The following is a 27,831-nucleotide window of genomic DNA, read 5'->3' on the forward strand; positions in this document are numbered from 1 at the left end:
TCTTCGCTGTACGACAGCCACTTCCTGTTGGTCCCATCTTTACAAAAGAGCACCTTCTGGCAACACACTTTTCCCACTTTTGTTGGGGGTGGAAACTTAAAAAAAAAGATATCTAGGTCCTTTGACTTCAGCCTCTAAAATAATCCAAAATTGGGGTAACAGTGGCATCCTGGCTCTGGCTCAATCTACATCTGTCCACTGCAGATGCAGTATCCTCAACCTGGATGAGTAATTATTATAACATTAAATAAAAAGTAATGTTAATATAATAATAGTATACTAAATACCGCAAGTATAACATTAATTCCAATTGGACAATACTGCAGTTGAAGCAATACACAACCAACATTTTATAGTTTTTGTAGGTTTTGTTCCGCCATTAAATCCTTGTGCAAGAAAAATGGTCTACATTGGTTGTTAATGCTAAGTACTAACTTGTCAATAATCATAACAATTCATGCATAACAATGAGTTCAACATTTCGAAAGTTTGCTGTAGCACGTCAACCTTTAATGTCCCGCCCCATCCAGGCTGTGATTGGTCGGTTCGCGAAAAGTGACATTGACAAGCGCTTGTTTCACCAAAAGGCCAAACCCAAACATTGCTTATCTTATCCCTATTGTCTTACCACTTCAGCTGCAAAACCTTGACTAACAGTTGAACTGGTATCGCTGTACTCAATGGGCTGCTCTCTCTCCCGCCAGTGCCTTCAGGCTCACTAGGCTGAGATGATTGACTGGTAACAGGGCCAAATGAATCATTTGTTATTTTAAAACATTTGGCTGCATCAGCCCCAAGGGACTTAAACCTCTTTGCTTTTCAGCACCACCTTTTTACGTGTTTTTTTTTTTTCTTCGTCCATCTTGCTCCACTCCACTATTTATCCAAATGTCACCACTTAACAGAGATGTGGAAAGGGGCGGGGCCCAGGTAAAGTTAGAATGGACTGGATCAAAAGTAATTGGCTGGGGGAAAGAGGCTGACAGATGTAATACCCAACCGCAGTGGCCCGGCAGCCCACTCGCCTGGGCCAGTCAGACACACAGCACTTGGTTGTTTTTATTTAAGCGGGGGCTGGGGTTATTTATATTTTGCGTTGCATCGGGCCCCCAATTTGTTAAGCGGCTCACCAGGAAAACTCTCGGTGTTCCAGATGGCCAGTCCGTCATTGGTGTCTCTTGGCATTCAGGCCAAAGAGTTCAATCATGGTTTCTTCAGACCAGAGTCTTGTTTCTCATGTTCTGAGAGTCCTTTAGGTGCCTTTTGGCAAACTCCAACCTGGCTGTCATGTGCCTTTTTACTGAAGAGTGGCTTCCGTCTGGCCACTCTACCATAAAGGCCTGATTGGTAGAGTGCTGCAGAGATGGTTGTCCTTCTGGAAGGTTCTCCCATCCCCACAGAGGAGCTCTGTCAGAGTGACCATCAGGTTCTTGGTCACCTCGCTGACCAAGGCCCTTCTCCTCCGATTGCTCATTTTGGCCGGGCTGCCAGCTCTAGGAAAAGTCTTGGGGGTTCCAAACTTCTCCCATTTAAGAATGATGGAGGCCACTGTGTTCTTGGGGACCTTCAATGCTGCAGAAATGTTTTGGTACCTTTACCCAGATCTGTGCCTCGACACAATCCTGTCTCGGATCTCTATGGACAATTACTTTGACCTCATGGCTTGGTTTTTGCTCTGACATGCACTGTCATCTGTGGGACCTTATATAGACAGGTGTTTGTGCTTTTCCAAATCATGTCCTATCAATTGAATTTACCACTAATGGACTGCAATCAAGTAGAAATGTCCTCTAGGATGATCAATGTAAACAGGATGCGCCTGAGCTCAATTGAGTCTCATAGCAAAGGGTCTGAATACTTATGTAAATAATGTATCTTTTTATTTTTAATACATTTGCAAACCATTTCTAAACCTGTTTTCACTTTGTCATTATGGAGTATTGTGTGTAGATTGAGGGGGAAAAACATTAATTTAATCAGTTTTAGAATAATGCTGTAATGAATCAAAATGTGGAAAAAGGAAGGGGTCTGAATACATTTTGAAGGGCACTGTATTAACATGTTTGCACTCTGTCTGTGTCTTTTAGGATTCATCCATATCTTGCTATTTTATATTGCAATAATTGATGGTACTCTACACACTGACTGGATTTTATTCCTTGCCCATCCTTTGGCAGTGATGAACCATGCATACTGATTCAGCCTTTAAGGGCTGTAACGTGTATGCTTGTGTGTGCGGAAGACGGTGAATGCTGTACGTCTTGTCACATTTTTACGGCAGCTTACTGTAGGCTATGCTTTCATGTGCTATATTTGTGACGCTCTCTCCATCGTTTGTGTCCAGGTGAAATGGATGATGTACTGGATAGTGTTTGCGTTATTCACCACAGTGGAGACCCTCACTGACTTGTTCATGTCCTGGTGAGTCATCTCTGACCACTGCCCTACAGCCACTATACAACACCAGTCCTTAGGACTATCCCTAGGATCAAAATACTTTAACAATACGTATTCATGGTTGAAAAGATGTGCTCACTAGGATTGCTATATTTAAATCAACTTTGATTTGTTTGTCTACATTTGTCATGGTGTAGGTAGGCTATTCTGAAAAGTACCAAGATATCAGAGCAAGTGCTTGGTACACCCTTTGGTCCCTGAAAGAGGCCTAGATCCATTCTCCTTTCCTGCCTATTAACTGTCTCCTGTTGGTGTGGTTGTCCATGCAGGTTTCCTTTCTACTTTGAGCTGAAGATAGCCTTTGTGATCTGGCTCCTGTCTCCGTACACTAAGGGCTCCAGCGTGCTCTACCGCAAGTTCGTCCACCCCACCTTGTCCAACAAGGAGAAGGTAATGTGGAACTCTTAACCATGACCTCTAACCCTGGCTGACAAGGAGAGGGTTAGAGGTCACAATAAGCTCCAGCTCTGTCTTCCTGTCAATTCTCTACTGGTTCGATGCGCTGACTCATCTTTCTTTGTTTTGCGTGACTGTCACCCGCTTTTGCTCTGTCTGTTTCTCTCCTGCTCTTTCCATTTAAAAAAAATAATTATAATATTTAAATTATTTTTCCCTCATTTCTTCTGTCCTGTAGGAAATAGACGAGTACATAACCCAGGCCAAAGACCGTAGTTATGAGACTATGATGAGGTTTGGAAAGAGGGGGCTGAACTTGGCTGCTACCGCTGCCGTCACTGCAGCTAGCAAGGTAAGCAAGGCGCCAGTCCCCGACCAGGGGTGTGTGTCTGTGTGCACAGGGTGTTTCTGTGTGCGAGGGTGTAAGTTTCGTCCTATGTGCCATCCTGTGTGTTTGTCACCCCCAAGGCGTTTGTGTGTGTGCTCTTACTGTATGCTCACTTCATGTGCCTTAGCACTGGAATGCTGTAGGGCGCGGCGCATCTGGAGCCTGCAGTGTTTGAGCTCTGTGTGTGTGCTGTGCAGGGCCAGGGCGTGCTGTCGGAGAAGCTGCGTAGTTTCAGCATGCAGGACCTGACTCTGATCAACGATGGGGAGGAGCTGGGCCTGCGTTCCTCTGACCCGCGCATGAGGAGAGACGCCATGGACGACATGGTTACTGGAAGTAGCACGCTATCTAACACACTGCCCCGCGCCAAAGCCACACGCCAGAGTGGGTAACACACACACACGCTGGCTTGCACCATGACTGCTTCCATACGGCAGAGTATAAAGTGCATGCGTACAGATTACTGTGAATATTGGGGTATTTGGAACTGCTCACCCCTGTCAGATCAGTGGTCAAAAAGGCTGTCGAGAAATGATAGCCATTTTAGTCATAGTATTACAGTACGCTGACTTGTCTGTCTGTACTCTGTGCCCGTTGTCGAACAGCTCTTATCGGTACAGGGAGGGAGGTGGTGAAGTCATGTGATTTAAAAATAAATAAAAAATTGCAGGATGCCAGGAAGGAAACGCTCGAGATGGGGGGAGAGAGGGCATGTGATGTCAGTGGGGGGGGGGGGGGGTCTTTGTGTCTGACAGCACAGCTCTGTCTCTGTGGGGCTGGCAGTTTGTGAATACAGGGAGAAAAGGAGAGCGAGGATGGAGAAAGGGAATACATTTAGTTCATGAGCAGTATGGCATGAAAGCCAGGAAAGAGGAGAATTGGTGTAGCAAAGAGACAGAACAGGAAACGGTAACAACAAAAATCGAATCAAATTTTATTGGTCACGTATATAGTAGATGCAATGCTTGTGTTCCTAGCTCCAACAGTACAGTAGCATCTAACAATACACACATCTAAAAGTAAAATAATGGAAATATTACGACGAGCAATGTCGACGTGACATTGAATGGAATACAGTGGGAAGAACGTGTGTGAACCTTTTAGAATTACCTGGATTTCTGAAGAAATTGGTCATAAAATGTCAAAACAATAGACAAACACAGTTTAAGCAGACTAATAAAACACAATTATAATTTTTCATGTCTTTATTGAACACACTGTAAACATTCACAGTGCAGGTTGGAAAAAGTATGTGAACCCTTGGATTTAATAACCTCTCTAGGGTAGGTGGGACGAAATCGTCCCGCACTATTCAACAGCCAGTGACACAGAGCGCCAAATTTTAAAACCACAAAATGTCATAATTCAAAGTTCTCAAACATAGGACTATTTTACACCATTTGAAAGAGAAGACTCTCGTTAATCTAACCACATTGTCCGATTTCAAAAAGGCTTTACAGCGAAAGCAAAACATTAGATTATGTTAGGAGAGTACATAGCCAGAAATAACCACACAGCCATTTTTCAAGCAAGCATATGTCACAAAAACCAAAAACACAGCTAAATGCAGCACTAACCTTTGATCTTCATCAGATGACACTCCTAGGAGATTGTTATACAATACATGCATGTTTTCTTCAATCAAGTTTATATTTATATCAAAAACCAGCTTTTTACATTAGCATGTGATGTTCAGAACTAGCAACTAGCATACACACCGCAAACTTCCGGTGAATTTACTTAATTACTCACGATTAACATTCACAAAATGCATAACAATTATTTTAAGAATTATAGATACAGAACTCCTTTATGCAATCGCGGTGTCAGATTTTAAAATGGCTTTTTGGCGAAAGCACATTTTGCAATATTCTGAGTAGATAGCCTGGCCATCACGGCTAGATAATTTGACACCCACCAAGTTTGGCCCTCACCAAACTCAGATTTACTATAAGAAACATTGGATTACCTTTGCTGTTCTTCGTCAGAATGCACTCCCAGGACTTCTACTTCAACAAAATGTTGTTTTGGTTCGAAATAATCCATAGTTATATTCAAATAGCTCCGTTTTGTTCGTGCGTTCAGGTCACAAGCCGAAGGGTGACGCACGAGCGCATTTCGTGACAAATGTCAAAATATTCCATTACTGTACTTCGAAGCATGTCACACTGTTTAAAATCAATTTTTATGCGATTTTTCTCGTAAAATAGCGATAATATTCCAACCGGGCGACGTTGTATTCATTCAAAGACTGAAAGAACAAAATGGAGAATTCACATGAACGCGCATCTCCAGTGTCACTGTCCCCAGGCAGGCCAGTAACAAACTCTGCTGCTGTTCTTTGCCCAGAGACTGCAGACATCTCATTACACTTTCTGGCGCCTTCTGAGAGCCAATGGAAGCCTTAGAAAATGTCACGTTACAGCACAGATGCTGTATTTTCGATAGAGGTTAAAGAAGGACAATAAATTGTCAGACAGGGCACTTCCTGTATGGAATCTTCTCAGGTTTTGGCCTGCCATATGAGTTCTGTTATACTCAGACACCATTCAAACAGTTTTAGAAACTTTAGTGTTTTCTATCCAAATCTACTAATTATATGCATATTCTAGTTTCTGGGCAGGAGTAGTAACCAGATTAAATCGGGTACGTTTTTTTATCCGGCCGTGCGAATACTGCCCCCTAGCCCCAACAGGATAACAGGTTGACCCTCCTTTGGCGGCAATAACCTCAACCAAACATTTTCTGTAGTTACGGATCAGACCTGCACAACGGTCAGGAAGAATTTTTGACCATTCCTCTTTACAAAACTGTTAAAGTCCACAATATTTTTGGGATGTCTGGTGTGAACCGCTCTCTTGAGGTCATGCCACAGCATCTCAATCGGGTTGAGGTCAGGACTGACTGGGCCACTCCAGAAGGCGTATTTTCTTCTGTTCAAGCCATTCTGTTTTACTTCTGTCTTTTGGGTCGTTGTCCTGTTGCATCACCTAACTTCTGTTGAGCTCCAATTGGCGGACAGATGGCCTTACATTCTCCTGCAAAATGTCTTGATAAACTTGGGAATTCATTTTTCCGTCTGATGGCAAGCTGTCCAGGTGCTGAGGAAGCAAAGCAGCCCCAAACCATGATGCTCTCTCCACCAACATTTACAGTTGGGATGAGGTTGGTGTGCTGTGCCTTTTTTCTCTCCACACATAGTGTTGTGTGTTACTTACAAAAAAACTAGGGTTGCAAAGGGTCGGAAACTTAACAGGAAATTTCCCAACATTTTACATGGGAAGTTAAGCCTGGGTATTTGGTGAATTTTGCTTAAATTCATCAAAGGTTAGCCTATAACGGTGAACCTTTTTTTGTGGGATACACATGGCAATTCTAGGTCTTGTGGCATATTTTGGTTAAACTATCCCCATTTTAATGGAATTGCAACCCTCTGCATGCACAGTGCAGTCTTCCATCACATGTACAGCTGATTCTCAAGATCTTGCACACTAATGAGATGCTGTTGAGCCCACACTACTACACTGTCTGAGCCAATGACTACATGCTTTCTTGTAAGTTTTGATTACAATACTGGGTGGGTGAATATATTATGACATGTTTTTGTTAACTAGTAAATGGTAGCCTACAGCAAAGTGTTTTTTAAATCATTTCTGCTAGTTAGTTTTTGTTACCATGTGGGTTTTAGCTTGCTTGAGCCTGATAACCGAGGAGTGTTAATTCACCTGTTTTCCATATGTTTCATTTTAAAACATTTATCTTACAAAATTTGTTTAATCTGAACATGGAATTGTATTTTTCTCTAATCTTTACAGGAAAATGCCACGGGTACTATCTGATGTGTGGAGACATTTCACTGCAGCTAATGTATAAGGAAAAGCTGTGTACATTTGCAAATACTATGCCAAATCCTATGTGAAGAACGCAACAAAGATGCAGAATCATCAGGACAAGTCCATAAAGTTCCTTCAGAGCTTACAACAAGCAACCTCTGACAAAAGTCCCTCTACTTCTATTCGAGGTGAAAATGATGAATCAGACACCTCATCGATAGCAACAGCTCATGGTCCTCCTGGAATTTTTTTATTTTTTACTTAACGGGATTTCAGCCGTAAGAAGTTAACCTCTTGGGGCTAGGTGGGACGCTAGCGTGCCACCCGTGGTGCACTCCATCAACAGCAGGTGCATTTCAAGAGCGGCAAATTTGAATCCAAATAAATGTCAAAATTCAAATTTTTCAAACATACAACTATTTTACACCATTTGAAAGATAAACATCTCCTTAATCTAACCACGTTCTACGATTTCAAAAAGGTTTTACGGCGAAAGCATAAATTTAGAGTATGTTAGGACAGTACATTTACAAGAGTTGTGTGTAATGTTTTGTCAAGTCAAAGACAGGGTCACCAAAACCATAAAACCAGCTAAAATGATGCACTAACCTTTTACAATCTCCATCAGATGACACTCCTAGGACATTATGTTAGACAATGCATGCATTTTTAGTTCTATCAAGTTCATATTTATATCCAAAAACAGCGTTTTACTATGGCATTGATGTTGAGGAAATCGTTTCCCTCCAATAACCGGCAGTCAAGTCAGCGTCACAAATTAAATAATTAAAATTAGAAAACATTGGTAAAATATTATATTGTCATTTAAAGAATTATAGATTTACATCTTTTGAACGCAATCAACTTGCCAGATTTAAAAATAACCTTACTGGGAAATCACACTTTGCAATAATCTGAGCACTGCGCCCAGAAAAATACGCGTTGCGATACAGACTAGACGTCATGTTGGGGAGATCTAAAATCGAAAATACTATGTAAATAATCCATTACCTTTGATTCTCTTCATCAGATGTCACTTCCAGGTATCACAGGTCCATAACGAATGTAGTTTTGTTCAAAAAAGCTCATCATTTATGTCCAAAAATCTCCGTCTCGTTAGCACATGATGTAAGCCAGCCGGACTTCTCGTCATGAACGAGGGGAAAAAATATATTTCCGTTCGTTCAAACATGTCAAACGTTGTATAGCATAAATCATTAGGGCCTTTTTTAACCAGAACATGAATAATATTCAAGGTGGACGAATGCATACTCTTTTATAACGTATTGGAACGAGGGTACCCAACATGAACTCGCGCGTCAGAGTCTAATCGGCCATCACCGTTCCATGGCTCTTGTTCGGTCAGATCTCCCTCCAGAAGACTCAAAACACTTTGTAAAGGCTGGTGACATCTAGTGGAAGCAATAGGAAGTGCCAAAATATTCCTAAACCCCTGTGTTTTTCAATGGGATAGGTTTAAAGTCAATACAACACATCAGGTATCCACTTCCTGTCAGAAAATGTCTCAGGGTTTTGCCTGCCAAATGAGTTCTGTTATACTCACAGACACCATTCAAACAGTTTTAGAAACTTTAGAGTTTTCTATCCATATATAATAAGTATATGCATATTCTAGTTACTGGGTAGGATTAGTAACCAGATTAAATCGGGTACATTTTTTTTATCCAGACGTGCAAATGCTGCCCCCTAGCCCCAACAGGTTAACGGGATCGATATGACAACAGCCAGTGACAGTGCAGAGAGCCAAATTCAAAACAACAAAGCTCATAATTAAAATTCCTCAACCATACAAGTATTTTACACCATTTTAAAGAAACTTCTCGTTAATCCAACCACAGTGTCAGATTTCAAAAAGGCTTTACAGCGAAAGCACATCAAACGATTGTTAGGTCAGCAACTAGTCACAGAAAAACACAGCCGTTTTTCCAGCCAGAGAGGAGTCACAAAAAGCAGAAATGGAGATAAATAAAATCACTAGCCTTTGATGATCTTCATCAGATGACACTCATTGGACTTCATGTTACACAATACGTGTATGTTTTGTTCGATAAAGTTCATATTTATATCCAAAAATCTCAGTTTACATTGGCGCGTTATGTTCAGTAATGTTTTGCCTCCAGAACCTCCGGTGATTTTGCAGAGATCCACATCAATTTACAGAAATAATCATAAATGTTGATGAAAATACAAGTGTTAAGCATAGAACTTTAGATAAACTTCTCCTTAACCTGTTAGGGCTAGGGGGCAGCATTGACACGGCTGGATAAAAAACATACCCGATTTAATCTGGTTACCACTCCTACTCAGTAACTAGAATATGCATATACTTATTACATATGGATAGAAAACACCCTAAATTTTCTAAAACTGTTTGAATGGTGTCTGTGAGTATAACAGAACTCAAATGGCAGGTCAAAACCTGAGAGATTCCTTTACAGGAAGTGGCCTGTCTGACCATTTCTGGAACTTCTTTGCCATCTCTATCATTTACTAAGGATCTCTGCTCTAACGTGACACTTCCCACGTCGTCCATAGGCTCTCATAGCCCGGGAAAAAAGAGAATGTCGTCATTCCAGCCCCAGGCTGAAACACATTATCGCCTTTCTCAAGTGGCCCATCAAGAGACACTAGCTTATGCGCGTGACCCCGACCGCCCCCGCCTTTGGGATTTTTTCCTCTGTTTGCCGAAAAGGAGATTCCCTGTCGGAATTTTACCGCTTTTCTACGAGAAAAATGACGTAAAAATTGATTTTAAACAGCGGTTGACATGCTTCGACGTACGGCAATTGAATACTTTGAATTTTATTGTCAGGAATTGCGCCAAGCGCGCGACACTTCTTTACTATTTCGGATAGTGTCTGGAACGCACGAACAAAACGCCGCTATTCGGATATAACGATGGATTATTTTGGACCAAACGAACATTTGTTATTGAAGTAGACGTCCTGGGTGTGCATTCTGACGAAGACAACAAAAGGTAATGACATTTTTATAATAGTAAATATGATTATGGTGAGTGCTAAACTTGCCGGGTGTCTAAATAGCGAGCCCGTGATGCCTGGGCTATATACTTAGAATATTGCAAAATGTGCTTTCACCAAAAAGCTATTTTAAAATCGGACATATCGAGTGCATAGAGGAGGTCTGTATCTATAATTCTTAAAATAATTGTTATGCTTTTTGTGAACGTTTATCGTGAGTAATTTAGTAAAATGTTAGCAAATTCCCCGTAAGTTTGCGGGGGGTATGCTAGTTCTGAACGTCACATGCTAATGTAAAAAGCTGGTTTTTGATATAAATATGAACTTGATTGAACAAAACATGCATGTATTGTATAACATAATGTCCTAGGGTTGTCATCTGATGAAGATCATCAAAGGTGAGTGCTGCATTTAGCTGTCTTCTGGGTTTTGGTGACATTATATGCTGGCTTGAAAAATGGGTGTCTGATTATTTCTGGCTTGGTACTCTGCTGACATAATCTAATGTTTTGCTTTCGTTGTAAAGCCTTTTTGAAATCGGACAGTGTGGTTAGATTAACGAGAGTCTTATCTTTAAATGGCTGTAAAATAGTCATATGTTTGAGAAATTGAAGTAATAGGATTTTGAAGATTTTGAAAATCGCGCCACAGGCTGGCAGTGGATGTTACGTAGGTGGGACGAATTCGTCCCGCCGGTCCCATAGAGGTTAATGCAACCGCTGTGTCAGATTTAAAAAAAGCTTTACCGAAAAAGCACACCATGCAATAATCTGAGTACGGCGCTCAGACACAAAAACAAGCTAAAAATATATCCTCTGTTGGAGTCAACAGAAGTCAGAAATAGCATAAATCTTGATCTTCATCAGAATGCACTACCAGGAATCCCAGTTCCACAAATGTTTTTTGTTCGATAAAGTCCATCCTTTGTCCAAATACCTCCTTTTTGTTCGCGCCTTCAGTTCACAAATCCAAATTCACGATGCGCAGGCCAGACAAACTCAAATTCCATTACAGTTCGTAGAAACATGTCAAACGATGTATCAATAAGATTTCAATCTGAGAATTCCTTTGTCTTTAGAAATGCAATGGAACTCAGCTACCTCTCACGGGTGCGGGCATGGCTGAAGCTCATGCCCTTCTGGCAGACACCTGATACAATCAGCTCTTATTCCCCTCCACTTCACAGTAGAAGCCTCAAACAAGGTTCTAAAGACTGTTGACATCTAGTGGAAGCCTTAGGAAGTGCAATATGACCCCACAGACACTGTATATTGGATAGGCCAAGACTTGAAAAACTACAAACCTCAGATTTCCCACTTCCTGGTTGGATTTTTTTCGCAGGTTTTTGCCTGCCATATGAGTTCTGTTATACTCACAGACATCATTCAAACAGTTTTAGAAACTTCTGTGTTTTCTATCCAAATCTACTAATAATATGCATATCTTAGCTTCTGGGCCTGAGTAGCAGGCAGTTTACTCTGGGCGCCTTCTTCATCCAAGCTACTCAATACTGCCACCCAGCCATAAGAAGTTAATGGAGGAACGTAGTCAGGGAAATGCTGATGAATGTCGTGCTCGAGCTGTGTATGCAACTGGTTCACCTCTGCTCACAGGCAATGTGTATTGGAAGAGATTTCTGAATGTTCTTCGCCCAGCATACACCCCTCCAACGAGACATGCTTTATCTACTCATTTTCTGGATGCAGAGTTCAAGTGAAGGTCAAGCAGACTGTATTGCGATCATCTCTGATGGGTGGTCGAATGTTCGTGGGCAAGGAATAACTACATCTCCACCCCTCAACCAGTATTCTACAAGAGCACAGACACAAGGGACAACAGATTGCAGATGAGCTGAAGGCAGTCATCAGTGACCTTGGACGACAGAAGGTATTTGCACTGGTGACAGACAATACTGTGAACATGAAGGCTGCTTGGTCCAAAGTGGAGGAGTCCTACCCTCACATCACACCCATTAGCTGTGCTGCTCATGCATTGAATCTGCTCCTCAAGACATCATGGCACTGAAAACAATGGATACGCTCCACAACAGAGCCAAGGAAATGGTTAGGTATGTGAAGGGTCCTCAAGTTATAGCAGCAATCTACCTCACCAAGCAAAATGAGAAGAATAGGAGCACAGCAACAAATCATCTAATTTTATTAGTCACATGCACCGAATACAACAGGTGTAGACCTTACAGTGAAATGCTTACTTACAAGCCCCTAACCAACAATTCAGAATAAGAGATAAAAGTAACAAGTAATTAAAGAGCAGCAGCATTTTTTTTTTTTTTGCGAGACCATATACAGGGGGCTACCGGTACAGACTCAAGAGGTGGGACACAATGCAAATAGTCTAGGTAGCCATTTGATTAGATGTTCAGGAGTCTTAAAGCTTGGGGGTAGAAGCTGTTTAGAAGTCTCTTGGACCTAGACTTGGCGCACCGGTACCGCTTGCCATGCGGTAGCAGAGAGAACAGTCTGACTAGGGTGGCTGGAGTCTTGAACAATTTTTAGGGCCTTCCTCTGACACCGCCTGGTATAGAGGTCCTGGATGGCAGGAAGCTTGGCCCCAGTGATATACTGGGCTGTTTGCACTACCCTCTGTAGTGCCTTGCGGTCAGAGGCCGAGCTGTTGCCATGCCAGGCGGTGATGCAATCAGTCAGGATGCTCTCGATGGTGCAGCTGTAGAACCTTTTGAGGATCTAAGGACACATGCCAAATCTTTTCCGTCTCCTGAGGGGGGAATAGGTTTTGTCATGAAGGCACGACTGTCTTGGTGTGCCATGTTAGTTTGTTGGTGATGTGGACACAAAGGAACTTGACGCTCTCAACCTGCTCCACTGCAGCCCGGTCGGTGAGAATAGGGGCATGCTCGGTCCTCTTTTTCCTGTAGTCCACAATCATCTCCTTTGTCTTGATCACATTGAGGGAGAGGTTGTTGTCCTGGCACCACACGGCCAGGTCTCTGACATCCTCCCTATGGGCTGTCTCGTCGTTGTCGGTGATCAGGCCTACCACTTGTGTCATCGGCAGACTTAATGATGGTGTTGGAGTCGTGCCAGGCCGTGCAGTCATTAGTGAACAGGGAGTGCAGGAGGGGACTGAGCACACACCCCTGAGGGGCCCCTGTGTTGAGGATCAGCGTGGTGGACGTGTTACCTACCCTCACCACCTGGGGGCGGCCCGTCAGGAAGTCCAGGATCCAGTTGCAGAGGGAGGGGTATAGTCCCAGGGTCCTTAGCTTATTGATGATCTTTGAGGGCACTATGGTGTGGAAATCTGAGCTGTAGTCAATGAATAGCATTCTCACATAGGTGTTCCTTTTGTCCCGGTGGGAGAGGGCAGTGTGGAGTGCAATAGAGATTGCATCATCTGTGGTTCTGTTGGGGCGGTATGCAAATTTGAGTTGGTCTAGGGATTCTGGGATAATGGTGTTGATGTTAGCCATGACCAGCCTTTCAAAGCATTTCATGACTACAGACGTGAGTGCTACGGGTCGGTAGTCATTTAGGCAATTTACCTTAGTGATCTTGGGCACAGGCACTATGGTGGTCTGCTTGAAACATGTTGGTATTACAGACTCGGACAGGGAGAGGTTGAAGATGTCAGTGAAGACACTTGCCAGTTGGTCAGCGCATGCTCGCAGTACACGTCCTGAATGTTTACCTGTTTAAAGGTCTTACTCACATCAGCTGCGGAGAGCGTGATCTCACAGTTGTCCGGAACAGCTGGTGCGCTCATGCATGTTTCAGTGTTATTTGCCTCGACGCGAGCATAGAAGTACACTGCTCAAAAAAATAAAGGGAACACTTAAACAACACAATGTAAGTCAATCACACTTCTGTGAAATCAAACTGTCCACTTAGGAAGCAACACTAATTGACAATACATTTCACATGCTGTTGTGCAAATGGAATAGACAACAGGTGGAAATTATAGGCAATTAGAAAGACACCCCCAATAAAGGAGTGGTTCTGCAGGTGGTGACCCCAGACAACTTCTCAGTTCCTATGCTTCCTGGCTGATGTTTTGGTCACTTTTGAATGCTGGCGGTGCTTTCACTCTAGTGGTAGCATGAGATGGAGTCTACAACCCACACAAGTGGCTCAGGTAGTGCAGCTCATCCAGGATGGCACATCAATGCGAGCTGTGGCAAGAATGTTTGCTGTGTCTGTCAGCGTAGTGTCCAGAGCATGGAGGCGCTACCAGGAGACAGGCCAGTACATCAGGAGACGTGGAGGAGGCCGTAGGAGGGCAACAACCCAGCAGCAGGACCGCTACCTCCGCCTTTGTGCAAGGAAGAGCAGGAAGAGCACTGCCAGAGCCCTGCAAAATGACCTCCAGCAGGCCACAAATGTGCATGTGTCTGCTCAAAAGATCAGAAACAGACTCCATGAGGGTGGTATGAGGGCCCGACGTCCACAGGTGGGGGTTGTGCTTACAGCCCAACACCGTGCAGGACATTTGGCATTTGCCAGAGAACACCAAGATTGGCAAATTCGCCACTGGCGCCCTGTGCTCTTCACAGATGAAAGCAGGTTCACACTGAGCACATGTGACGGCGTCTGGAGACGCCGTGGAGAACGTTCTGCTGCCTGCAACATCCTCCAGCATGACTGGTTTGGCGGTGGGTCAGTCATGGTGTGGGGTGGCATTTCTTTGGGGGGCCGCACAGCCCTCCATGTGCTCGCCAGAGGTAGCCTGACTGCCATTGGGTACCGAGATGAGATCCTCAGACCCCTTGTAAGACCATATGCTGGTGCGGTTGGCCCTGGATTCCTCCTAATGCAACACAATGCTAGAGCTCATGTGGCTGGAGTGTCAGCAGTTCCTGCAAGAGGAAGGCATTGATGCTATGGACTGGCCCGCCCGTTCCCCAGACCTGAATCCAATTGAGCACATCTGGGACATCATGTCTGGTTATATCCATCCACCAACGCCACGTTGCACCACAGACTGTCCAGGAGTTGGCGGATGCTTTAGTCCAGGTCTGGGAGGAGATCCCTCAGGAGACCATCCGCCACCTCATCAGGAGCATGCCCAGGCGTTGTAGGGAGGTCATACAGGCACGTGGAGGCCACACACATTACTGAGCCTCATTTTGACTTGTTTTAAGGACATTACATCAAAGTTGGATCAGCCTGAAGTGTGGTTTTCCACTTTAATTTTGAGTGTGACTCCAAATCCAGACCTCCATGTGTTGATAAATTGGATTTCCATTGATTTATTTGTGTGATTTTGTTGTCAGCACATTCAACTATGTAAAGAAAAAAGTATTTTAAGATTGAAATAATCTTTCAGATCTAGGATGTGTTATTTTAGTGTTCCCTTTATTTTTTTGAGCAGTGTAGTTTAGCTCGTCTGATCGGCTCGTCACTGGGCAGCTCTCGGCTGTGCTTCCCTTTTGTAGTCTGTAATGGTTTGCAAGCCCTTCCACATCCGACGAGTGTCAGAGCCGGTGTTGTACGATTCAATCTTAGTCCTGTATTTACACTTTGCCTGTTTGATGATTCATCGGAGGGCATAGCGGGATTTCTTATAAGCTTCCAGGTTAGAGTCCCTGTCCTTGAAAGCAGCAGCTCTAGCCTTTAGCTCAGTGTGGATGTTGCCTGTAATCCATGGCTTCTGGTTGGGCTATGTACGTACGGTCACTGTGGGGACGACGTCATCGATGCACTTATTGATGAAGCCAGTGTCTGATGTGGTGTACTCCTCAATGCCATCGGAGGAATTTTAGAACATATTCCAGTCTGTGCTAGCAAAACAGTCCTGTTGCTTAGCGTCTGCTTCATCTGACCACTTTTTTATTGAACTAGTCACTGGTGTTTCCTGCTTTCATTTTTTCTTGGAATCAGGAGGATAGAATTATGGTCAGATTTGCCAAGTGGAGGGTGAGGTAAAGCTTTGTATGCATCTCTGTGTGTGGAGTATAGGTGGTCCAGAGTTTATTTTTTTATATATATTTTTTGAATTATTATTATTTTTTTTCTCTCTCTGGTTGCACGTTAACATGCTGATAGAAATTTGGTAAAACTGATTTAATTTTCCCTGCCTTAAAGTCCCCGGCTACTAGGAGCGCCGCCTCTGGGTGAATGTTTTCTTGTTTGCTTATGCCGGAATACAGCTCATTCAATGCTGTTTTAGTGCCAGCCTGACTGTGGTGGTAAGTAAACAGCTACGAAAAATACAGACACAAACTCTCTTGGTAGATAGTGTGGTCTACAGCTTATCATGAGATACGCTACCTCAGGTGAGCAATATCTCGAGACTTCCTTAGATATCGTGCACCAGCTGTTATTTACAAAAATACATAGTCCGCTGCCCCTTGTCTTACCAGATGCCGCTGTTCTATCCTCCCAGTGTAACGTGTAACCAGCAAGCTGTATGTTGAAAGTGTCATCGTTCAGCCACGACTCTTTGAAGCATAAGATGTTAGTTTTTAGTGTCCTGTTGGTAGTTTAATCTTCCGCGTAGCTCGTCGATTTTATCCTCCAATGATTGCACGTTGGCTAGCAGAATGGAGGGAAGTGGGGGTTTATTCGTCGCCTAAGAATTCTCAGAAGGCAGCCTGCCTTTTGGCCCCTTTTTTTCTCCACCTCTACACGCAAATCGCGGGGATCTGGGCCTGTTCCCGAGAAAGCAGTATATCCTTCACGTCGGGCTCGTCAGTCGTGAAAGGAAAAAAAGATTCCGCTGTCCCATGGTGAGTAATCGCAGACCTGATGTCTAGAAGTTATTTTCGGTCATAAGAGACGGTAGCGGCAACATTATGTAAAAGAAAGAAGTTACAAACAAGGCAAATAAATGAACAAAGAATCACTAGGTTGGACACATAAAATGTCTGCCTTCCTCTCGTGGTGTTGTCGTCATGTTTGACAGTCTCCTGGAGGGAAAGAGTTGCTCTAAGAAATGGCCATATCACAGTCTGCCGATATGGACAGCCCCATCAAGAGGATCCTCCTGGATGATGTATTTTGGGAGAGAGTGGGAAGCAGCCTGAAACTCCTGAAACCTATAGCAGTAGCCATTGCACGGATTGAGGGAGACAATGCCATCCTGTCTGATGTTCAGACTCTGATTGTAGATGTAAGAGAATAAATCCGTACTGCCCTGCCCACTTCACTGTTGCTCCAAGCAGAGGAAACTGCAGTTCTGAAATACATCAAAAAGCATGAAGACTTCTGCCTAATGACCATACACACCTCAGTGTACATGTTGGACCCCAAGTATGCTGGCAAGAGCATCCTGTCTGGTGCTGAGATCAACAAGGCCTATGGTGTCATCACTACTGTTTCTCGCCACGTTGGCCTGGATGAGGGCAAGGTTCTTGGCAGTCTGGCGAAGTACACTTCCAAGCAAGGGCTTTGGGATGGAGATGCAATATGGCAGTTGTGCCAACATATCTCATCAGCCACCTGGAGGAAGGGAATTTGTGGATCTGAGGCTCTTTCCCCTGTTGCCTCCATCCTCCAAATCCCACCAACATCAGTCACCTCAGCGCGCAACTGGTCCTTGTTTGGGAACACACACCAAACCACGCAACAGGCTGACCAATACAAGGGTTGAAAAATTGGTGGCCATCTGAGCAAATTTGAGGCTTTTTGAGCCTGACAATGAGCCATCCTCAAGGTTGGAAAGTGACATTGAAGATGAAGCCTCAGAGTTGGATGTTCAAGAGGTGGACATTGAGGAGGTCCAGGGAGAAGACATGGAAGCCTGAGAGGAAAACCACCAGAGCTTTAGTTTAAAAACTATCATTTTACAGATGTATGTTAAATGTTTTTGGGAGACGGATCATTCAATATTTATTTTGTTCAGTGAAATCATCCCATGTGACGAGTGAACTCATTTAACCTCTCTAGGGTAGGTGGCACCAAATCGCCCCACCTACGTAACAGCCAGTGTAATCCCGTGGCGCGTTATTCAAAAACCTCAAATGCAAAAACTTCAATTTTTCAAACATATGACTATTTTACACCATTTTAAAGACAAGACTCTTGTTAATCTAACCACACTGTCCGATTTCAAAAAGGCTTTACAACGAAAGCAAAACATTAGATTATGTCAGCAGAGTACCCAGCCAGAAATAATCAGACACCATTTTTCAAGCTAGCATATAATGTCAGATAAACCCAAACCACAGCTAAATGCAGCACTAACCTTTGATCTTCATCAGATGACAACCCTAGGACATTGTTATACAATACATGCATGTTTTGTTCAATCAAGTTCATAATTATATCAAAAACCAGCTTTTTACATTAGCATGTGACTAGCATTCCCACCGAACACTGCCGGTGAATTTACTAAATTACTCACGATAAACGTTCACAAAAAGCATAACAATTATTTTAAGAATTATAGATATAGAACTCCTCTATGCACTCGATATGTCCGATTTTAAAATAGCTTTTCGGTGAAAGCACATTTTGTAATATTCTCAGTAGATAGCACGGCATCACAGGGCTAGCCATTTAGACACCCAGCAAATTTAGCACTCACCAAAGTCAGATTTACTATAAGAAAAATGTTATTACCTTTGCTGTCTTCGTCAGAATGCACTCCCATGACTTCTACTTCAATAACAAATGTTGGTTTGGTTCAAAATAATCCATAGTTATATCCAAACAGCGGCGTTTTGTTCGTGCGTTCAAGACACTATCCGAAAGGGTAAATAAGGGTGACGAGCATGGCGCAATTCGTGACAAAAAAATTCCAAATATTCCATTACCGTACTTCGAAGCATGTCAACCGCTGTTTAAAATAAATTTTTATGCCATTTTTCTCATAAAAAAGCGATAATATTCTGACCGGGAATCTGCGTTTAGGTAAACAGACGAAAGAAAATGAAGCATTCAGTCGACTCGGGCACACGCCTAAGCCCATTGTACTCTGATCGGCCACTTGCCAAAAGCGATAATGTGTTTCAGCCAGAGGCTGCCTCGATATCGTTCAGCTTTTTCCCGGGCTCTGAGAGCCTATGGGAGCCGTAGGAAGTGTCACGTCTTCAATAAAAAGAGCCAAGATGAAACACAACTTGTCAGACAGGCCACTTCCTGCATGGAATCTTCTCAGGTTTTGGCGTGCCATTTGAGTTCTGTTATACACAGACACCATTCAAACAGTTTTAGAAAACACCCTAAAGTTTCTATCCAAAGCCAATAATTATATGCATATTCTAGTTACTGGGCAGGAGTAGTAACCAGATTAAATCGGGTACGTTTTTTATCCGGCCGTGTCAATACTGCCCCCTAGCCCTAACAGGTTAAAGTTCAATTCGTAACGAAACATTTTTCTATTGGAAGGATTTAATCATTTCCAATTGTCTACTTATGATAAGGTAAAAAAACATATACATTTTAAATGGTGTTAATGTTAATTCCAACGGGAAGTTTCCACCTCTGAATATTCTCCAAAAATGTGCAAACCTACAAACACAACTTTAGTTTCATTTGTCCACAGAATATTTTGCCAGTAGTGCTATGGAGCATCCAGGTGCACTTTTGCAAATTTCAGAGGTGCAGCAATATTTTAGTTTTTTTGGACAGCAGTGGCTTCTTCCATGGTGTACGTCTTGTAGACTTGTCAACAGATGTTAGCTTCTTCCAGATTCTTCTGTAAAATCTGACACTCTAGGATTCTTCTTAATCCCGTTGAGCATTCTGTGCTGTGCTCTTGCAGTCATCTTTGTAGGACGGCTTCTCCTAGGGAGAGTAGCAACAGTGCTTAAATTTCTCTATAGACAATTTGTCTTACCGTGGACTGACTGTTTAGAGATACTTTTGTCACCCTTTCCAGCTTTATGCAAGGCAATAGTTCTTAATATTCTGAGATCTCTTTTGTTCGAGGCGTGGTTTACATCAGGCAATGCTTCTTGTGAATAGCAAACTCAAATTTTGTGAGTTTTTAATGGGGCAGGGCAGCTCTAAAATCTCCAGTCTCATTGATTCGACTCCAGGTTAGTTAACTCCTGACTCCAATTAGCTTTTGGAGAAGTCATTAGCCTAGGGGTTCACATACTTTTTCCAACCTACACTGTGGAGGTTTAAATTATGTATTCAATATAGACAAGAAAAATACAATGTGTGTTTTAAGCACACTGTCTATTGTTGTGACTTAGATTTATGCAGAAATCCAGGTAATATCAAAGGGTTCACATACTTTTTCTTGCCACTATACATATGAAATGAGTAAAGCAGTATGTAAACATTAATGAAGTGGCTAGTGTACTATTTATTAAAGTGACCAGTGAATTCATGTCTATGTATATAGGGCAGCAGCCTCTAAGGTGCAGGGTTGAGTAACCGGGTGGTAGCCGGCTCATGATGGCTGTTTGAAAACAGCTTCTATCAAGGCCATCAGACTGTCAGTCTCTCGGTCCCAGCTTTGATGCACCTGTACTGACTTCTTCTGGATGGAAGTGGGGTGAAAAGGCCGTGGCCCGGGTGGTTGATGTCCTTGATGATCTTTTTGGCCTTTCTGTGACATCGGGCGCTGTAGGTGTCCTGGAGGGCAGGCAGGGTGCCCCCGGTGATGCGTTGTGCAGACTGCACCACCCTCTGGAGAGCCCTGCGGTTGCGGGCGGTGCAGTTGCCGTACCACGATGCGTTCAGTTGTGCATCTGGAAAAGGTTCTTAGGGGCCAAGCTGAATTTTTTTCAGCCTACTGAGGTTGAAGAAGCACTGCCTTCCACACTCTGTGTGGGTGGACCATTTCAAATTGTCAGTGATGTGTATGCCTTGAAGCTTTTCACCTTTTCCACTGCGGTCCTGTTGACATGGATAGGGGTGTGCTCTCTGCTGTTTCCTGAAGTCCATGATCAGCTCCTTCGTTTTGTTGAGGAAGAGGGTTATTTTCCTGGCACCACTCCTCTAGGGTCCTCACCACCTCCCTGTAGGCTCTTGTCATTGTTGGTAATCAGGCCTACTACTGTTGTCATCGGCAAACTTGATTGAGTTGGAGGCGTGCGTGGCCATGCAGTCATGGGTGAACAGGGAGCACAGGAAGGGCTGAGCATGCACCCTTGTGGGGCCCCTGTGTTGAGGATCAGTGAAGTGAAGGTGTTGTTTCCTACCTTCACCACCTGGGGGCAGCCAGTCAGGAAGTCCAGGACCCAGTTGCACAGGGCTGTGTTCAGACCCAGGGCCCCAAGATTAATGATGTGCTTGGAGGGTACTATGGTGTTGAAAGCAGAACTGTAGTCAATGAACAGCATTCTTACATGGGTATTCTTCTTGTCCAGGTGGGATAGGGCAGCGTACAGTGCGATGGCGATTGCATGGTCTGTGGATCTATTGGGGCGATATGCAAATTGAAGTGGTTCTAGGGTGTCAGGTAAGGTAGAGGTGATATGATCCTTAACTAGCCTCTCAAAGCACTTCGTGATGACAGAAGTGAGTGCTACGGGGCCATAGTCATTTAGTTCAGTAACCTTTGCTTTATTGGGTAGGATCAATGGTGGACATCTTGAAGCAAGTGGGGGACAGCGGACTGGGATAGGGAGAGATTGAATATGTCCGTAACCCCAAAAAATGGCTACGGTGTTCAACTAACGAATACACCCCTGGCACACTAGTGGGAATGTGACGAAGATGATGATGATGATTTCACTCATGACAGCCCACAATCCCTCTGTCCAATCCCACAGCTCGTTCCTCTGTGGTTCCTCATCTTGACGAATCATCGCAGCACAGCTCGGACCAATCGGACACCAGGAGCATCACCACGGAGCATTCTGACGAGGACGTCGTGGAGAAGGCCCCCGTGAAACGCACGGCCAGCGTCAAGGCAACCAAAAAACCTGCCGCTGCCAAGACCGAGGTAGGGGATCACACACAGAGTGAAGTGGGGCTTATGCATTATTTCTGACAGAGTGACTGCTTCTTCTGCACTGAGGAGAGTCAGAAAAGTGATGGTTTTAAGTGCACTGGCTGTGCGTGCCAGTATTGTGAGTGTAAATGTGGAAATCAAAAAGAGGGGAAAGTGCACATACCACTCTGTTTTGAGGAGTCACAGCACAACCCTCGATGAAGCCAATACAGTCTCGCCCCACTCTTAACAACTATTATGTTTAAGTGTGTGCAAGTCACAGGGTCACCCACAGTTTAACTGTATAATCCTCCAATAGAAATACTCTCACATATTACCATGTATGAATATCAGCTCCTCACTCTCGCCTTCTCCAGCAGCTGTGTAGAAGCTGCCCTGGACCCAGTTCTACGATCAGCTGAGTCTTTAATCGTAGTGGAGGGAAATGCTAAACTTGCCTTAGATCAGTGTGTAAGGGGAAACCTTATCCTACTCTACTCCAGCACTAACCAATTTTATTTATTTATTATAAAAAAAAGAATAATTCACCTCCATGGTTTACGATGGAGTTTAGCAGCGGCTAATGTGGACCTACTGGAGCTCCGACGTCACATAAAATGAAGTGTCGAAAATGACAGATTTCAGCACTCGAAGAATAGCCCTCAATTACACACGACATTGTTCTGTCATTTGGAGCTATTCTTTGGGTGCTGAAATAAATGTGACGTCGCTGTCCAACAATAATCCCCAACCAAATTTACTGAGCATGAGCGATTTTGACAAAAACGATGAATATACTGGGTTGGCCTAAGAGTTGTGCAAAATCTTAAATGATTCACAGCTGTAATTGCTGCCAAAGGTGCTTCCACCAAGTACTAACTCATGGGGTAGAGACTTATTCAGTTATGATATTTCAGTTGATTTGTAGAAATGTATTTGGAAGTTCTTTAACTTTCTTTCACTTTGAAAATGTGGAGTTGGTTGTGTAAGAATCTAATTGAATCCCTTTTTATTTTATTTTTTTACATTCCCCATTTTGCTGCCTTAAAATGTTCAAGGGAGTGTAGACTTTCTATAGGCACTGTATATACGGCGCAATAGTACATGGTTGTGTGTAGGGAGATTTTGTGTGCGCGCCGTGGACTTATTCAGGAATGCGGTGTGTAGGTTGTTAGACGGCTCTTGTGCGAGCTGTGTACCCACTTAAGACGCTTTTTTTTAAAGCTCTGTTGTCATTTCTTTATTTTTCAAATTTTCTCTTCGGTAAACTCCTTGCCTCTCTTCCCTCCTGTCAGACGACTACTACTACTAAGACGGTGAAAAAGATGCCAAAGAAGAAGACTACCACCACAGCTATAGCCAGCAACAACGGCGAGTCCCAATGATACCTGTATCTGCTGTCCCGATCTACACCCTACTGTACGCTACTACACACACAGACACAGCCAAGGACCTCTGGACAGTCACTCTTGCCAGTTAAGCGCAACTCACAGGTTTAGTTCTACTATATATGCCCAGCTTAATTTCAACTCACAGGTTTAGTTTTAATATATATATATATGGCCAGCTTCATGTCAACAGCACTTTTTATTTGACCTGCTGCTTACATTTTAGGTTGTATAGTCATTGACATCAGTGTATGTAAGTGCATGTTTTGTTTGAGGTAATGGCAGTGATGGCCTGTTAACTGAACTGAAAATGTCGCTTCCTTCCTCCTGTACTGTTTACAGCCTTCTCTGTGTTGAGTCTATCCAAGGCCTCACACTGGATTGACTTAATCCTCTTGGGCCCTTTGGGAGCATAGGGCATCCACCATGTCTCTTCAACTCACTCACTGTGCGAGGGCTTTTGCGTCTTGCCAGGAGATTCCTGCTGGATTATTGGAGACGCATTCTTTCTCAGGATCAGCTTACCCTGCCTGAGTCCTTATGTTATCCATAGTGAAGGGAAATGCTAAACTGGCCTTAGATCAGTGTTTTAAGGGCAGCATTCCAATCAGTATGTTATCTACTCTCTATTGGAAGGTAGTTTGAGGCTGCCATGTAGGGGAATGTACTATAGTGGACTAGGCATGTCTGGAGGAGAGAGCAGGGAGGCCAGGGAAGAGAGGAGAGAGAGAGGGGGCTGCGAAAGACTTGTGGACCGGACAGACTAGCTCTGCTCAACATGTCCCTACTACAGAGATCAGTCTCACCTCTGTCTATAGGGCCAGGCCCCTATCCCCTTTGGGAAGTCTGTCTGTACGTGGAGGTGGTATTGTCGTCTCTGAAAAGCGGACATTCTGGGAGCACTTAGGTCTCGAACTGTGTTAAGCCCATGCCAAGGTTTCTCATATCATATAACTCTGCTGTTGTGGAGCAGTAGTGCCCATCGAGACTGATTAAACACTTGGTCAGGCGCTGGCAGAGCGACGACTAGATCGGTGTGTTCCCCCTCTCCGTTCCGCTACCTCTGAACAACTCCACCCATCCTCACTCTGTGCAGAACAGCAAGTCCAGCAGAAAGACGCACAGATTCAGGCGTCATTACCTTTTTTGTGAGTGTTGTCTGTGCATTGGTGTGTGTTTTTGGAACATGACCACACCTCTGTTTTTTCCCCTTCCTCTCTGTTGACCCAACTGCATAGAGCCAGAATGCCATTTAGCATTCTATGACCACTTATAATCACAAACATTTATTTGATTCATTTAAAACTCAATACAACCACACGTTGATAATGCGTTTAAAATCATTGAGGATGACAAAGTTAACGGTCCTATTAAATGACTCAAATGTACAGACAGTACATAGTAGGCCTATGCTACACAGTAGACCTGGGCATACTTGGGTTAAAGATAAATACATTTCTTTAAAAAAAAAACTTGTATAGTGCTTTTCAAAGCATCTCAAAGTGCATAACAAGTGAAACATTGAAATGATGGAGATTGAAAATTGCTGTTTTTTTGGGATGAAGTTGAGGCAATTTGGGCTGGAAAGTCATTGTAGGTTCAGAGGACAGAGGGCATCAACGGGACAGCCAAGGAGAAATGAAGACGGTCTGAAAATAAAAAAAAAACGGGCCCAGAGCTCTACAACAGCGCACCACCTGCTTTTCTGAATGGTCAGTCACTCTATTGGAGTCAGGAATGTAGCGCCCGCCTGAGTGAGGCTACTGCTGCTGAAAAGCCACTACATCTTAGCAGTGGTTAGGAGCATTCCCTCAACAGTCCCTGAATTTCCTCTGCTACCTCTGGCTACAGAATGCAGTCCTTGCTGTAATACTTCCAAACGGATCAAACAAAAAGCCGGATTATTTTCAATCCAGACAAACCGCTAGCTATCAAGCCAAAAGATAGACTTTTCATCACAATCCTGCAACTCTGAGAGTCAAGACCACAGGACATAGAGCAGTCAAAACCCACAAAATAAATACAAAAATTCAGAGCTCTTTGCCTAGGCTACATTATGATGCCATGGCAACCACAGAACCGATAAGCATAATCATCATAATATTATAACCATCAATGTCTTACACTGCAGCGCTTAGCCTAGCTATACTCTCCTGTGTCTTACGTACAAACTTTTTAATTGAATTGTGTTAGACTTGTGCTTTCGGGTTATTTTTTGTTTACTCTAAATTGGCGGACACACAGGACGTGGGGACGTTAGCGTTAGCGGTGTCAGGGTGGTGTTGTACCCTATTAGGAAGACTTTCAGGCTGTCTGGCTCTTACCTGGGTGAGCACCCCAGTCTGACTAGTGAAATATCTGAGGGATCAACTACTATCGTAGTCCTAAATTGTCACACTAGGTGTTGTCAACTATTGTAGATTATATGACTTACGTCACACACTACTTGTATCCAAATAGGTTAGTTATCCATGACTGATATCTCTATTTCTGGGCCCGTATCCACAAAGTGTCTCTCCGAGTAGGAGTGCTGATCTAGGATCACGACTCTACCTGTCCGTATAATCATATCAAGGAATCAAATCTGAAGGGCCTAGATCTGCACTCCCACACTGAGACGCTTTAAGGACACGGGGCCCAGATGTCTGTTAATCTAGGGTCTCGATCATATCATAGTTTCTCTGAACCATAAGGAGAGCAGCTAAACTAGCATATCCTCGTCCTCTGACAGTAGCCACCTCAAACATGGTGGAAACTGGCTTACCCCTGTTAGATAGATGTAAGGATACTGTGGATAAATGATCTTCCAGTAGTGTCTAAAGCTGTTAAAATGATGTGCCCTGCTAGTGTTTTACTTAAAATAAAAATATACATACATACATGCATGCATGCATACATACATACATACATAGAATACAGGTGTTTTTATTTTACTAGTCTTCTTTAGGGCATCTAATCAATGCCCTTGATTAGTCCTTGTCTGAAGTCTAACCCTAACCATGTCCCTACCCTCAGACACTTCTTGTCAATCTCCCCTGGATACTGTGGTTGAGTGCAAAGGATTGCATGGGATTAGCTAAAAAACAATGTGATAAGAGCACCATCTAGCTTCCTTGTAGGTTAGGTTGAGTTTCCACCATGTTGTGCTTTGTCTTACACCCATCTGATCCTCTCATATCTAGGAGTGTGTTGGGTTAATTGGAACATAAGGAGTTGATTTTTGGACTGGGCGTGCTTTATGGGTTCCTTTTTGCTTTGGGTAGGTTTTATTTGGAGTTACCTTTAATGAGTCTAAATTGAAAGCATGAGACTACTGCACTTGTGTGTTGCTGCTGTCTGCAGCGTGACACTAATTTGAACCAGTAGTGGGGGACATACTCCAACTGTTTTAGAGATACTGAAGTGTTTGAAGTTACTTACATGTGTATATACTATGTAAAAGTAATTTTCTGATTGTATAAAATAGCTTGCTTGCCTTACACTTCATGAATACATAGATTTTTCTTTTTTTGCTTTTTAAGACTTGATTTTGTATTTTTCTTTTGGGGTTTTAAAATTAAATCATATTGGATTTCCTTAAGAGGAGGCACCTCAACCCCTCTGTAAAATCTTATGCTGTGAAGAGTGCTACTTGTGTTTTTTATTTTTTATCTCTTCTCGATTTTTCTGTCTCAAGAAGAGGCATTTTAATTTGTCAGTGAACGACCAATAACAGTTTATTTCCTTGTCCCAGTCCTGTAGGAATTTGCTCAGAATGGGAATTTCTCAGTCTGGTATTCCAAAAATGTTGTGTTTTGGTAATGTCCAAACTGAATTCATGTAGCCCCAAGCTGTCTTTTACAATGTCTGCTCCGCCCTTTCTATCAGGCTGGCTGCATATTCCACGAAGGCAATTCGATTGTGTACTTTTTTCAATTCTGTTTTAATTTGCTGCAGTTTGCACTGAAGAAAAGATGGCACACCCTATTGAATGCTTTCTAGTTGTCATGACAACATTACTTGACATTTTAATGTTAATTTCATTTTTTTGATATTTATTTTTGTGTGGAATCAGTATTATTGTGTACAGGAAGTCTCATTGTGAGAATATTCTGGATATTAATATTGTTTGTGCCAACTATCAATACTCCACTGTAATTAAGGATGACAGTCATGTACCAATAACTGCTACTAATAAAGAAAACATATTACACTCCTTATCTATCTTGTGTTTTCTATTATTTTACCTTATTGCCAATAATTCCAAAAAAAGGATTCTATTTAAAAAGGTATTTATATGTAACATTTTGGGTAACTTCCAAATGTAGAAATATGAGTTATAGATCAAATCAAATTTATTTAAATAGCCCTTCTTACATCAGCTGATATCTCAAAGTGCTGTACAGAAACCCAGCCTAAAACCCCAAACAGCAAGCAATGCAGGTGTAGAAGCACGTGTAGATCTGTCATTCTCTTTGAAAGCAAGTCTACGAAGTGGTAGATCTGTCCTATGTGTGCTTTTTCTATGCTTCCCATTAAGTTATGTTTTTACATCTTTTACTTTCAGTTTTGTACAC

At 43.1% G+C, this 27,831-nt stretch overlaps 1 protein-coding gene across 1 annotated transcript in view; it reads left to right on the forward strand.

The window, feature by feature from the left end:
* The window catches only part of LOC106604925 (receptor expression-enhancing protein 2), a 47,829-nt gene extending 20,355 nt beyond the window's left edge, over nt 1–27,474 (forward strand). Inside the window, exons 3-8 of the mRNA XM_014200065.3 lie at nt 2,345–2,421; nt 2,727–2,847; nt 3,092–3,205; nt 3,439–3,625; nt 21,727–21,899; nt 23,183–27,474. Of these exons, the coding sequence (XP_014055540.3) occupies nt 2,345–2,421; nt 2,727–2,847; nt 3,092–3,205; nt 3,439–3,625; nt 21,727–21,899; nt 23,183–23,272 (762 nt within the window). The 3' untranslated portion in view covers nt 23,273–27,474. The remainder of the gene's footprint in view (nt 1–2,344; nt 2,422–2,726; nt 2,848–3,091; nt 3,206–3,438; nt 3,626–21,726; nt 21,900–23,182) is intronic.
* The last annotated feature ends 357 nt before the right edge of the window (nt 27,475–27,831 follow it).

Source organism: Salmo salar, chromosome 05, assembly GCF_965601325.2.
Source record: "Salmo salar chromosome 05, fSalSal1, whole genome shotgun sequence".
Classification (NCBI taxonomy): domain Eukaryota; kingdom Metazoa; phylum Chordata; class Actinopteri; order Salmoniformes; family Salmonidae; genus Salmo; species Salmo salar.